At 43.6% G+C, this 13834-nt stretch overlaps 1 protein-coding gene across 1 annotated transcript in view; it reads right to left on the reverse strand.

Annotated features, from left to right (window-relative positions):
• Positions 1 to 13834, reverse strand: part of LOC138246437 (zinc finger protein RFP-like) — a 200225-nt gene that overhangs the window by 102451 nt on the left and 83940 nt on the right. Inside the window, exon 4 of the mRNA XM_069201048.1 lies at positions 3093 to 3115. Within this exon, the coding sequence (XP_069057149.1) occupies positions 3093 to 3115 (23 nt within the window). The remainder of the gene's footprint in view (positions 1 to 3092; positions 3116 to 13834) is intronic.

Here is a 13834-nt window from a genome sequence, read left to right on the forward strand (position 1 = left end):
CACAAAATACTGTTGACTTTTCTACCATGTTACCAATCCTTGCCTGAGTCCCTGGCACTGGCTAATAGTAGGTAATCATATAGGAGTTCAACTATCTGTGGAAGGCTACTGGATAGTGCATATATTTATTATTCTGAAGCAAAAGGATAGAACAAGGGATGTGTTTGTTGGTAAATAGATGAAAGAGATTGGTTTCTTTTAAAAGCCCCATGCATCACCGGAATATCACTTTTGTTGAAGCTCTGGTCACTCAGACTGAAGACCCATATCTATGATGCCACACAAAATCACTTTGCATGGCTTTTCATGGGCTCATAGTGATGGAGTAAGGCAAGGCAGCACAAGTTGCTGTGTTGCCTTACTCTGCATCAGGGGCATTTCAAGGGTGTTGAAATGTGTTTTCCCTCACAACACCCATGGGTTTTGATGCATTCCTAGATTTACAATGACTTTTAAACCTGAGATGCATCATTACCTTATCCCTACCCAGGGGAGATGTAACACAGAGAACATTTTTCATTTCTCCTCGTTTTTCCCTCTTTCCCTGCGTGCTGCATTCTGCAGTACACATAGAAAGAGGAAAATGCCTCCCAGGATTACTTTTGTGCAGGATGGTGCCCTTTCCTGCACAAAACAATACTGCATTCAACAGAAGAACTCTTGCACCATGGTGCAAGGGTGCCTGCCATAGCACTAGGCTGCCCGAACAGCGCCAGCACATGGGGAAAGGACAGGAGTGCACGGTATTTCATGAATAGGGTGCATTCCAGTCCTTTCCTGTGGTGCAGGGCAGCACAGCAAGGTAAATTGCTGCACGTCCTGTGTTACTATTCTATTCTAGAAATATGCCTTTTAATCTCTAGTTGGCAGAGGTATGCACTCTTTCCAAGTAGGATCCACACACCTGGTCAGAGTATGTCAGTTACACACCATAAATTAACCTGTGCTCACCCCCTCTGGTAGCTTGGCACAGATTAGGCAGGCTTAATTTAGGAGGCAGTGTGTAAATTATTTCTGCAATACTTAAACAGTACCACAGTGAAAACACCAGAAAAGAATTATGATTTTAAAACTAAAACAAGACCAAAATGACAAAAATGCACCCCATGCAAGTCAAAATATGATTTTTTATATAATTTAAGGCAAGTATAGAGCATACAGGCAAATAGCACTCAAAGAGTTAATGAGTCATGCTTGACCAGGACAAAGTCAAGAGTTCAGGCTGCCCATGATGGAGCGCAGGTCAGATACAGGACTCATGCAGGCACTGGCGAAAAGGTACCTTGATCCTGGTTGCAACTGCAGTGATTCGTCGGATCTGTGGGTAAAGAGTCCGTTTCAAAGAACAGTGGTTCCAAATGTGATGCACTGGGTTTCTCCATGCTATAAAGTCAATTCATTGAACTTCCCCGTGCAGTAGCAGCAATGCATCAGTTTTGAAGCAGTGGTTCCAAGTGCGATGCACCAAACTGGTTCCCACAACAGCACAATGCGTTGATTCTGCTTCTCACAGCAGAGGATACAACAGTTCCACTGGAGCAAACCTCTAGGAACACTTCCATGTGCCCAGGAATGGGGTGATACCAATTGGTAACACAAACTCACCAGCAGATGAGAGCAAGGGTTGGGACATTAGAGTTCTAAGTCGTTTGTGTCCATGAGACTTAGGCAACAGAAGGCATGGCAGCAAACTCTTGGTCAAGTGATGCCGGTACAGTCCTTCCCACCATGACAGGGGAACAGCAGGCAGCAGGGCAGTTCAGCAAGGCAACAGCACAGCAAAGCAGAGTCCAGAAAAGCATCAGTCAAGCAGGGTAGCAGTCCTTTCAGCACAGCGGTTCTTCTGCCGGAGAAGTCACATGCGCAGTTGGTGGTGTCAGGGGTCCACCCTAAAGCTTTCAGGTTTAACAGTCACAAACGCTCCAATTCAGTGTTCATGACCATAAGAAAGCTTTTCTATATGTACTAATACACTTTATGGAGTCAGATGTTTTTCTGACTCCTACAATTGGATTGGAAATGGATACCAATTGGGTATACTGAAGGGATCTGTCCTAAATGTAGTTATCTTCTGTGAACAAAATACATTAGCAGTACATTTTTAAGGAAGTGGTACTGTATTCACTTAAGTGAATGTAAAAAAAAAAGTTTATTGAAGAGTAGGAAGTGGTCTTTGTGGCGAAACAGAAAAAAGTAAACTTTTCTTATGGCACACAACCCTGTTTTCTTTAAGGAAACCAGGCTACATTTGAAAATATATATTTTATTGAAATCCATTCACAGACATGATAGTCTACTGGTTCCTGCAGGCCACCACCCCTCTGATCGCATGCAATCACAGGGAATCTCATTAATATCCATGCAGTTGATCAGATTGTGATCCACCACGATTTGGATTTTCAAGCAGTAGGTCAGATTCCAACACAGTATGATTAGGATTTTTAAGAACTGACCTATTAGTAAATAGGTTAGCTCTTAAAACGTTTCACTGGTTAAAAAAGTACTGGTTGCAATTAGGGACATTATTTTACGACCAGACATTGATAACTCCTACCCGTGAATCTGTGACACAAAGTGTGTAATTCTTTGGGCAAAAAAAAGAAACATTTTGATTGAGTCTGTCCATCAGCACGTTTTCCAGGACATCAGCATTCTTCAGCCTGAGCACATGGGAATGTCCGACATGGTTGGTGACGACACAACAAATAGCAAGTTATGGTCAGACCGACATCTTGATTCTGTTATAGTTTAGTGGGGAAGAAAGCTGCGTGGGGCCCTGTGTTTCAGGATGTTTTCGAGGGTGAAATAGAATCGCCAAAGGCATCAGCAATAAAAGCTTCCAATAAACGAATGATGGAAAAAACAGTCACACAGTTAGCTAACTGGATTGTGCACCTACAGTCATTAATCCTTCAACATACAAATGACCTGTACGTTCCCCATAAAAAAGTCCAGAGCTTCTAAAAATTGAAAATGCTTCTTTGTTTCACAAATAAAATACATGACATCAATATGTAATCAGTACTGTGTGTCAGTTTTTCATTACCTAACATCCAGCAAATGAAAATAATAGACCTAGTTCCCAGCCTTACCTGCTTAAAACGTCCTTTGCATCCTATAGTAAGACAGAAAAAATAATGTTTTTGTTAATTATAGTGTGAACAGCACTAACACTATTCAATTGCATCATGGAACTTCAGAAGACTTTATATAGATTACACATGCATCTGACATATGATTTGAAATGTCAGGAATTCAGAGTCTTCCAGAGGGACAACAAATGTTTTCCATTTAAAGGACAGTTACCTTAGATTATCCACTAATTCAATAAAACAATACTCAGATTAAAGCAAACCATTTACAACTTAGAAATACTGCTTGTTGTTAATATTACAGTTGATTTTAAATAGAAGTATCAATGAGGAACTTGGTTTAGTAGAAAACAATTGCCCTGTATATTGATGGGTGGTCACTTTTTGAAAAATTGAGGGCCCTCATTTACAAGGGCTTTGGGCCACTGTTGCATCATTTGTTTGATGCAGGGTTGGTGCTAAGAAGTACTTTACACTGCTCCAGATTTACAAACTGACGCATTGGGCTCAATTCTGTAAACCCCCTGGGTCACACTATACCTGCTCCAGGTATAATGTATACAAGGTAGGGTTTCCCAGGCCAAAAAAACACATAGAACTGTGAAATTTACAACATTACACTGCATCAGTCTGCAAATTCACTCCGTCCAGATTTTAATACGACTGCTCAGAGCAGGTGTTAAAGAGATGCAGGGATTTCCTCTATGGGAGCCTTCCTTGCATTGCTGGAGTAGAGTAATTTTTTTTACGCTAGTCCAGAAATGCATAATTTTAGCGACATGGATGCTCCCGAATTTCTTTTGCATATGTGAAAATGTGTGCCATGGAGCTAATACAATCCATCCATAGCATTGTAAGGGAAAATGTTGAAGCTAGTTTCCCTAACTACTGCCATGGTGTGCCATATCTTAGATATGGCGCACACATGGTGGAGTTAGGGGGGGTGCTAAGGGGTGCAAGGAAAATGGCGCTGCACTGGGTGCAGCACCACTTTCCTTAAATCACACCCTGAGCGTCTTGTACCCCAAACATGGGCCTCTGAATCAGGGTCACTGGGACACTCATAATGAGGCACTGACTGTACAAATATATGGACTATGAGCTGAAAGTGGATATCAGTGGATATCAGCACAATGTTGGGATTTCTTCTTGCCTAACACCCCACTTTCTTGGTGCTAGTTGAATCTCTTGTTCCTTTTCAATTAGATCCACAATAGTGCCCTTTTCCTAGCAAAAATGATACACAAACCAGATAATAACATTCAGCAAGCTCCAGAAATATTCTTAACTGGTCCTTGTTAGTTGGTCTAGAGGTGTCTGCTTTAAACATGGTGTTCTAGATTATCTTCAAAGTAAAGTTAGACTTTTGGTCCAAGTTTAGACAATAGTCTAAACTTGGACCAAAAGTCTAACTTTACTAGTTGTAAAATTTACTTTTGGTTTAAGTTTAGACTTTTGGTCCAAACTTAGACCAACAGTCTAACTTTACCACTAGTAAAGTTAGACTTTAGGTCTAATGTTAGACTTTTGGTTGAAGTTTACCTTTGTGAATAGGGTGGTTTTTCAATTCTGTGAATCCCTGCTAAACAGGAGGAAGGTGAATGTGATCTCCCCCTCACATTCATAAATTGGCATATCTCTGGTTACATATTTGAGTCCCTAGTTTAACGTGTCGTAAAATGTCGTTAAATGTCACCAACTGTGGACTGCAGCACTTATTTTGCCAAACACAGGGTTGGTCTGGCCTTAGGCCAACCCTGTGTAGGCTGACTGCAGCGTCCTAAAACCTGTCCTCAAACTTGTCAAAATTACCCTCTGACAATCAGGAAACTGTGTGTTTAATAATTAATAAGTCACTTCTGCTGCCACACAATGTGAGGTGCCTAATATTTAAAAGTGTAAAACGTACGTAAACAAATTTGTAATGTTCTTCCAATGTCAATATAGTTGTTATAAACTTTAATCTATAACCTTTGACAGGAAATGGCTACAATAGTCATTCAAGGACAATTTTATTTATATTTAGTAAACGTCTGATTCATTGGTGGTGAGTTGTTTTTTAAAAAAATTGTTTGGTAATCGTTGTATAACAATACCAAAATGCTAAAAAACTTCACAGTGCATGGTTGTACATTCAAGATGAAGGCATAGCATACAGTGTACAGTGATCCACTCAATAATTAGATTCTCTCCAACCTAGGGGTTTTCATCTCCACATCTATAGCGCAAGGTTTATCTGACCTTTACGTATCTGGTTACCGCTAAGCCCCTCCCAGCAGATATAGAGATATAGCACCTAATTATTGCTGCTATTTCCTTTCATCACTTTCCTCCAGTATTCAGCCCACCATCCTAGTGTGCCAGGCATCCTACCTCACTTGTCATTCCTCCACCACAGGGGCCCTCAAATGTCTTTAGGAGGAGCTGTTAAAAGTTTGTCATGCATCTGTGTTTGCTCATTGCAGTATATCAACCTGTCCATCCACTGTTTATATGTAGGGGAGCACCCTATGCCCATGCATCAGTTAATTTACTGCTGCACAAACAATAATGTGCCAAAGCAGTGCAGCGCCTATAGCTGGGCGGGGTCTCTCATATCCACCCCAACAATGCGACACAGGGTTCGATGGGTACTTCATGCCTGATCATTCTCAATAGGGCTTTCTAGGATCTGGTTGCTTGCCATATTTGTGTAGTGTTTTCAGACTATATTATTCTCATGTAAGTATTTGTAATGAATGATGTGCTGAGGGAAATCATGCTGGTTAATTTACAACAGAAATGTATTTCCACTTATTGTCAGAGACAGGAAGCACCACATTCCTCTTCCACCCTGTTCTGGCAGTGAGTACAGTATAGATATTTGCATCGAAATCTACCTTAAACAGTACAAATATTAGCTGCGTAGTATAGGTTACCATCATCCGCTTTTCTAGTGTGTGGCTTTTTTGTGGGTTTGCGGAAAAGGTCAGCAATAGCTGAGGCCAAAGCCTGTCTTAACTTATAGTATAGGAATATACCTAAAGGGTTACATGGAATAGTCTCAGCAAAGATTAAGAGGAGATAAAGTGTGAATTTTCATATAAATTCCCCCAGATACTAAGGCCCCAGTTCATCAGTTTGGAAGTTACCGCAAGCTTCTGTTTGAGCTGCAATACCAGGTACCAGAATAGAGGTTTGCTAGGCAAATTTAGCATCTTTTTACCCACCCATTTCCCAATTTCATTCCAGACACTCGAGGTACACTCTACAGTGGACATTACTAGCGAAAAACAGGGTGCTGCTGTAAGAAATGACTCTTTTTTTGCATGTTCACCCAGACAATTTTGACTAATGCTGCTGATTTTTCCAATCTGAGATGGCACTGAGGCCTCTTAACCAGACCTCAATGCCAGTGTTTTAACTCCATACAAATTCCATGTCAAACTGGATGCACCTGACCTACTTACAAGTCTCTAGTATATGGTACTTAGGGCATGTAAGGCAGATTGTCCACTCAGGGCTGAAGCACTGCTTATGTCATCCTTCATGTGACAACATACAAAAGTACTCCCAGCCTGCCACTGCAGAATGAAAGGGCAGTGTTTGCACTGACAGTTTGATTTTGCCATTTAAACCTATGGCAAAGCCACCCCATTCCTTAAAGTTACATGTAAGGCTCCCATAAGCAACACCTAGCGTGACCTATTGCAGGGTGCAATATTTTGCTAAAAAGCCATATGTTTTATGATATGTCTTAGCAGCAACACTTCTAAATTGTTATTTTTCTGCAGGTGAAGTTGGTAGCCGCATTGCCTAATAGATGGTTTACGTGTGACATCCCCACTTAGCTAACTTTTGACTGGGACCTACAAACTAGGTCATTTGAGGTATCAAATTAATTGTGGCATTAATGGCAACCTGATTCCCAGTTCGAACTTATTGTCAATAATAAGGGTGGGCAGCTTTTAGAAAGTTGCCCTTCTGTACCCTACTTGTCTAACAGCCTAACAAATGCATACACACTGAGACAGGTTTCTGACTGCCTGGGGAGACATGTAAATGATATCCAGGCTCAGAAACAAAGGGCAGTGTTGCAGCAGTGTGGCATCACCTCCACTGTCTGGATGACCACTTGGTTGGGTTAGCCCAGAAGCGAGTATCAAAGGGGAAGCCGCCTTTGATGGCTCATGGCCCAACACCCCTGAGCAGGATGCCTTTTGTTCCTGTAGACAGTGTGGAGACAGGGCCAAAAAGGGGAGATTTATCCCCAAACCAATTTTGCCCTGGTTGTGTTGCCCTCAGGTAGCCACACCTCTATGGTAGACAACCTTGTTCCTCATGACCGAGGAAGTGTGCCATCTTGCAAGGGGCAAAAATGTGGCATTCGGGTATAGCCATATCCCACACATCACACAAACTTCATCACTAGGTAGGGAGGGAACAATTAGCCCATGGGCGTGGTCCCCTCATTGCACTACCCTGGGATAAATATGGCACTTTGACCCTTTGCATCAACTGAAAGCGCACAAAGAGAGGCTGTGAACCCAGAGCAACTGTACCAGCTGCACTTTGAGTTAGCTGACTTTGGACCCTGTTCTGCATGCCTGGCTTGGGGAAAAATTGGTTCACAGCCCCAGTTCAAAGCAAAAACTTCAAGCGTCTGTTGGCTGCCCCCCACTCTCTCCCCCAGAACGGCACTGGTGACATCAAGGTTGAAAGGTCCCAAGTCGCATCCCTGGTAGCCAATGCAGACATTTTGCCATTTCTGGACTCTGGCCCCTCAAAAAGGACAATTCAGAGATAGCCAACAGGTGCATCTATGTCTGCTGGATCTATGAGTGTTAGTTGTGACCAGATTCATCACCCAAGGCATACACCCTCCTCCACCACAGATTTGCACTGTGACCACTGTGGTGCAAAAGTGCAAGGTCTGCATCTGCAGCCTTTGAAACTCCTTCAAATAAGACTTAGTGGGACCCCAAGATCAATAGACAGAGTCACCCCCACTTTACTGTGGACTGAAGACTCCACCAGACTGTACCACATGAATTGCACAGTATCAGGAAGATCCTTGAGCATCTTTAAGCCTGCATCCCTCAATATCACAACCACTCCACTGTCACCTGGGGTGCTCATTCTGTGAAGTTTGGATCTTGCTTTTAAAGCCCTTTGGTGAATGTAACCTTTCTGGCCTCCGACACCTCTGTCCTACTGGACTTGTTCACCCTACTCATACCAGAATTGTCAATGTAACTGTTTCTAATTTTTTAACAGTTTACAAACTTTTTGTTGCCCAATTATTTTGTGGTTGATTTAAAAGTTATGTATTGCTTCTAAAATCTGTATTTCTGGATCCCTTCGGTGGATTTTGATGATTACGGTCTCTAAAAAGTCTTGCAAATAAGCTCTAATTTTAAAAAATGGTGTCTTGCTTCCTTTGTGTCATGTGACTTTCCTATGGTGTTTGATGCTGTTAAATGCTTTATACATTGGTCCTTTACTAAACCTTACTGTTCATAGCCACAACTACCCAGGGTTGAACTTAAGCTTGAGTATAGGTACCTGCCTGGACCCAAGACAGTATTTGCGAGTGTACTGCACGATAAGGCTACCCTGCCAAAACATAGAGGACATCCAAATCCTCATAGCTGCACACCAATTCTTGCCAGCAAATGGACAGGATAGGTCACATCCGTCTCCACCGGCAGATGTGGTAGACTCAGAACTGGATGTCACCAGTATTGGGCAAAGTGATCTTGAGAGCACAACTGGTATAATTTGCATAGCATGGTGCCCAATATTGTTATTAGTCAGAGTCTAGCTGACACACTGGTGAGCTCTCCTGGGATGTGCTGGACCTACTGCACACTGATTGGCACGTGATTCCCTTCAAAAGTTCTGCCACCTTCCGTAGAGAGTTGAAGATCCACTGTTTTTCATCATAGGTAATTTGAAGTCTCAATGAGTATAACATGGCATATTGTATTTAGGCCTTAAGTAGTTGCTGCTTCACTGGTGTGAATTTCCTTCTAGTGTCAACAACAGACAATAATGCCCCTTTTCCTGTGCCAATCATAGCAGGGACACTGTCTCTGCTATGATAATTCAGTAGAGGGGGGATGATGGGGCGTTAGTGCACCTCAGATGGAAGCCAGGCTGCCAGAGAGCAATGTGCCCACTCCACTACCAGCATGCAAGAAAAAGCCTCCACCTGAATGCCCCCACAAGCCTTCAAACAAATTCCTCCATGCTCCCAGTATTGGCTGATTTTGGTATGCCAAGAAGTCAGAGATTATTTATTTGGGACCGGACTTTGAGGTTTTTGTTCTTGGCTGCTTTCACATGTAAGACTTTCATCTTGAGTTAATTCTCCACTGCAGATATCCTCTGCTGCACCCGCCCCAACCATCCATCTCGTCTTTACAGTTCATTAGAGAAAGTATGCATACAGGTAGGAAATCCATTGTAGAGTCAATGTAAATCATTCTCTCTCACATTGCTCTCAGCAGTGCCTTCATCTCCTCCTCTCTGTCACCGTCTTACATTCTTCAACCAGGAGTGTCCCACGGTCTTGTTTTGTGGGGTACCATAGGTGCCCCTGTGAGAGGTTCAAAGGTTATCTTGGTTTAGCAGTTGTTAGTTTTCCCCATGATTAACCTACTCTGACTCAAGTATAAAGACTGCCACAAAGGTGTGCCACTACCTAAGACAGCATAGAAACACCGGTGTTAGTGGGGTATTATCCAGTTCGGTGGCCTACACGGGGCATCTGCTCATGAGTCAACCACAAGCCCAACCTACTCACCTGTTGGTTCCCACCTGACCCAATAATGTCTGAGGCTCTTTGCCATGCTATTTCTATCTGGAGTCCAACAGGAGCTGGGTCTGATGGGCGCTGCCTTCCCCCAGACAATAGCCAAGGGGCATGAGCAGGCCCACTTTACCCTACTCACTGGTTCATCCTGCAAAGCGCTGCTCCTTCCACTAGCCTTCTGTGCAGCTCTTTCCACTCGACAGCCTAGCACTCATTGGCACCATGCTCTGTCGCTGGGGCCAAGCCACTTACTGGTGGGGAGGAGCAATGCATGTGAACTCAGATGTACTCAGCTCCTCCTGCTCTTCATTACACTACCCAAAGATCTCATTAAAGTGATCATCCAGTCGCCTTATTTTTGATGTCCTCTTCAGGCTCACAGCCAAGGGAGCTTCTGCAGTGTAATGCAGGGCTATTTAGCAGTATTCTATTACCTCTCAGACACTATTATTATTTGTGTGAGTATTTAGTGCTGCTAAGAGGCAAATGCTGTTGGATGTTTCCTCCCGACCGCAAGAGCCTCACAAGAGTGCACACCACCTCTCTGGCACACCCTAAAGTCAAATTTGAATAACTATATAATAAAAATAACTTTTAGAAAGTCACCTTTTTCCTGCCTAAAGCTCCTGGGGGTTAATTAGCTTTAATATAGGGCTGATGGCCAGCAAGAGTGTGACCTTACTGAGTTGTGAAAGCTGTTCCCAAAGGAATAATGGCCTAGGCCTGGGTATGAGAAGTTGTTTTCCTTCTCTTGCAGAAAGACCAGTTAGGGGAGACCCAGGAACATCATAAACTTGTAAAGTGGCATGCCCTTCCACAAATAAGTATAAGGTGAGGCCTGGAGAAGGCAATCTTTTATCCACCCAGCTGGGCTGCCACCAAATGCAGTGGGAGAAAAGCTGTCCCCAGACCTAATTTTGGAGTGGGCACACGGGATTGGACTGCTTAATTCCCTGGCTACACCCCTGGTAGTACACAAGTCTTCTTCACAAGGATAAAGGGTTTCCCATCTTGGGTTTTAGGAGTGAGGTGCACTGTGGGATTGTTTGCAGTAGAGCACACAGTAACTGCTAAAAATGTGAGTTGCTGCCAGTTAGCCTGGGGAGTGACCAGTAGTTACTCTCCACCCACTGCTTATGGCCAGCCATAAATGTACACCACAAGGAATCCTTCTTAGAACACTGTTTGGACCAATGGAACGTCGGAAGAGGTTTAGACCGGCTGTCTGTGTCCCGAGACTGGACCAAGTCCTTCTTATACCATTTGCAAAGAAATAGACTGTTTTTTATTTTGGCTGAACTCATGAGTGGCTAAAGGGACACAATGAGCTCTAAGAGGCCTGTTTCCTGAAGGGACCAGTTGACCTATAATAACTGGATTTGGACTAGACCTTGTTGGTGTCCTCTACTGTTGGGAGTCCTGGCTCCTAAGTGCTGTCTCTGTGCCCTGAAAGCCTTCTAGTGAACACACATCTGTCACTTCCTTATTATGTTAAAAATCTAACAATATGGGAGAAAGCCATAAAAATATACATACAAATCTAGTGATTATTGCAGTCCATTCAAAAGTGAAGTGTTTTTTCCTCCCAATGTACTATCCACTGCCCTCAGTTGTTATGTACACCAATCGCAGTCTCCATAACAATTCTTTCCACTCACAATACTATCAATTCAATCTCGACTTTAGGCACTGTTTTCTGATCAAGAGGAGTTACTAGAATGATTTGGTAACTCATTAAAACTGGCCATTATGAAATGCTCTCCCAATGGGTCCCACATATCTTTGGGTTTAGGTGTGTGCAGCTGCAGGGACACATATGTGTCCACTTTGGTCGCTGCACATGATCAGGTCCTTTAGTCAGTACTCACTTGTAGGAGTAGTTGTTTTGTACCAGTGTATTGCAAGTCTATCCGTCACTAGCTTGCAAATAGTGTATATTAGTTGGGGTGGATGGTAGTCCACCACAAGTAATAATGTCACTGTTTTTGTTAGGTGCAGTAAAGGCTTCAGTAATTTAAATCTGAGTCTAACCCTTGGTAGCTTTGGCACATAGGAGACGGGCTTAACCTAAGAAAATGTGTAAAGCATGTAAAAAATACCAGAACAGTTTAAAAGTTGAAAACACACATAATATAAATACCACTCCAATTTATAAAAATACAAACAACAAAAAAATCCAATAATGGGAAACAGACATGAATTTCTAATGTTTAAATGAATATGGTGCAAAAAAACATTATGAGCCAACTGCATTAATTTGGTTGAGCTTGTGGGGGTTTCAGGCATAACTGAAGGTCAACCGCGAAGGAGCAAATGTCAGATACAGAAAACAGGTTTATCTTCTATTTCTGGCTTTACTGTGTGAAAGAAGGGCTGCAGACGCCAGCTATCCATCCAACAAAGTCCCGGTGCAGCTGCTGACTTCTTGTGAGAAACATCAGAGCAGAAGAAATTCAAAATTTGTGCCCAATGAAGGTCTAACTAACATGCTAATATCTCCCTGCTTTGCACACAGCTGAGAGGACCTATGTGAATCGCTTCACATGCCACTCATACAAACCAGTCCTGCTGCATCAGCTTGGCCCTTCCTGATAGAGGAAATCTTTCATCACAGGTATGTGTGCTCTTTTAAGCCTTTAATACGACTCAGCTACACAATGTTTAGGGTGTTTGCTTATTGTACAATTTATTTTTTTCAGACTGGGTGGTGAGGCTCTTTGACTAATGATATGTCGCCATGGTCACCGCCATCTAATTGAGTTTAGTGGATTGCATATTTTTTTATGACACAGTAAATCATTTCCTTACAGGTAATCCCTGAACCAATACCCATGTTTCTAAACTTTGACTGTTGGACTTTTTCCTTATGCAGGGTCATCCCCACTCTTTTTGCCTCCTTCCTCCTATTTTTTATGACCTCTCGCTGTTGGCTCTAGGACTCTGAGCACTTTATCACTGCTGACCAGTGCTAAAGTGCAGGTGCTCTCCCATCTAAAGTTGGTATAATTAGCTTGTACCTAATTGTCAAATTTAGTTTACTTGTAAGTCCCATGTACAGTGGTATCTCTATACCCAGGACCTGTAAACGAAATACTACTTGTAAAACACTGCAAGTATAAGTACAGGGACATTTTCCCCATAATTTGGAGACTCTTGGAATCATCTTGGAACTGGACACAGAAATGCTGGAAGGACTCACCAGGAACCGCCATGGACTGCTGCTGCTGTGCTGACCTGTGACCTGCCTGGTCACTGTAAAGGACTTGACACTTGCTTCATCCTCTTTGTGCCAGCCTGTTGCTGGGCCCTCCACCTGTGGGCCCTTTTCTTGGAACTCCGCTCCCCAGGGGCAAGGTGCTGTGGCCCCTGACTCCTGCATCCACTTTGAAGCACGAGGGGTGCTTCACCTTTTTGCTAAAAGAAAGCGCTTGGGAAAGTGCTTGTTGGGGGATTTCTTTAGTGCTTGAAAGCGCTTCCCCTTTCTTGTAATGAGCGCCTTAAAAAGCGCTTATTTGTGGTGCCAGGATAAAACTACAGCCGCGACCCAGGCTGCGTGTTTTCCAGTGCCAGAGTTGCGCTGTCCTTCGTGCCCCCGGGGCACCAGAAGATTCATCTGAGCCAGAAATTGGAGTGAGAGCACTCCTGTCATGCCCCTGGGGTGAAGTGCACTCCGGGGAGCGCCCCCGGGGCACAGGCAGGCACCTCCATTGGTGCCTGCTCCTTTCCGACGGTCGGACAGGCCATAGAGTGCTGCTGGAGCCAGTGGGCAGGGAAGGAAGCCTCATCGGAGGCTCCCTCGCTCCACCAGGCCCTTTTTGGTTTCTTCTGCCGGGCAAGGGGAAGGGAAGCCTCACCGGAGGCTCCCCTTGCTCCCCTGACACTCCCGACCTGTTTCTGGAGGCCGCAGATGGGGCGGGAACCCCACTGGAGGTCCCCACGCGCCACC

Source organism: Pleurodeles waltl, chromosome 7, assembly GCF_031143425.1.
Source record: "Pleurodeles waltl isolate 20211129_DDA chromosome 7, aPleWal1.hap1.20221129, whole genome shotgun sequence".
Taxonomy (NCBI): Eukaryota; Metazoa; Chordata; class Amphibia; order Caudata; family Salamandridae; genus Pleurodeles; species Pleurodeles waltl.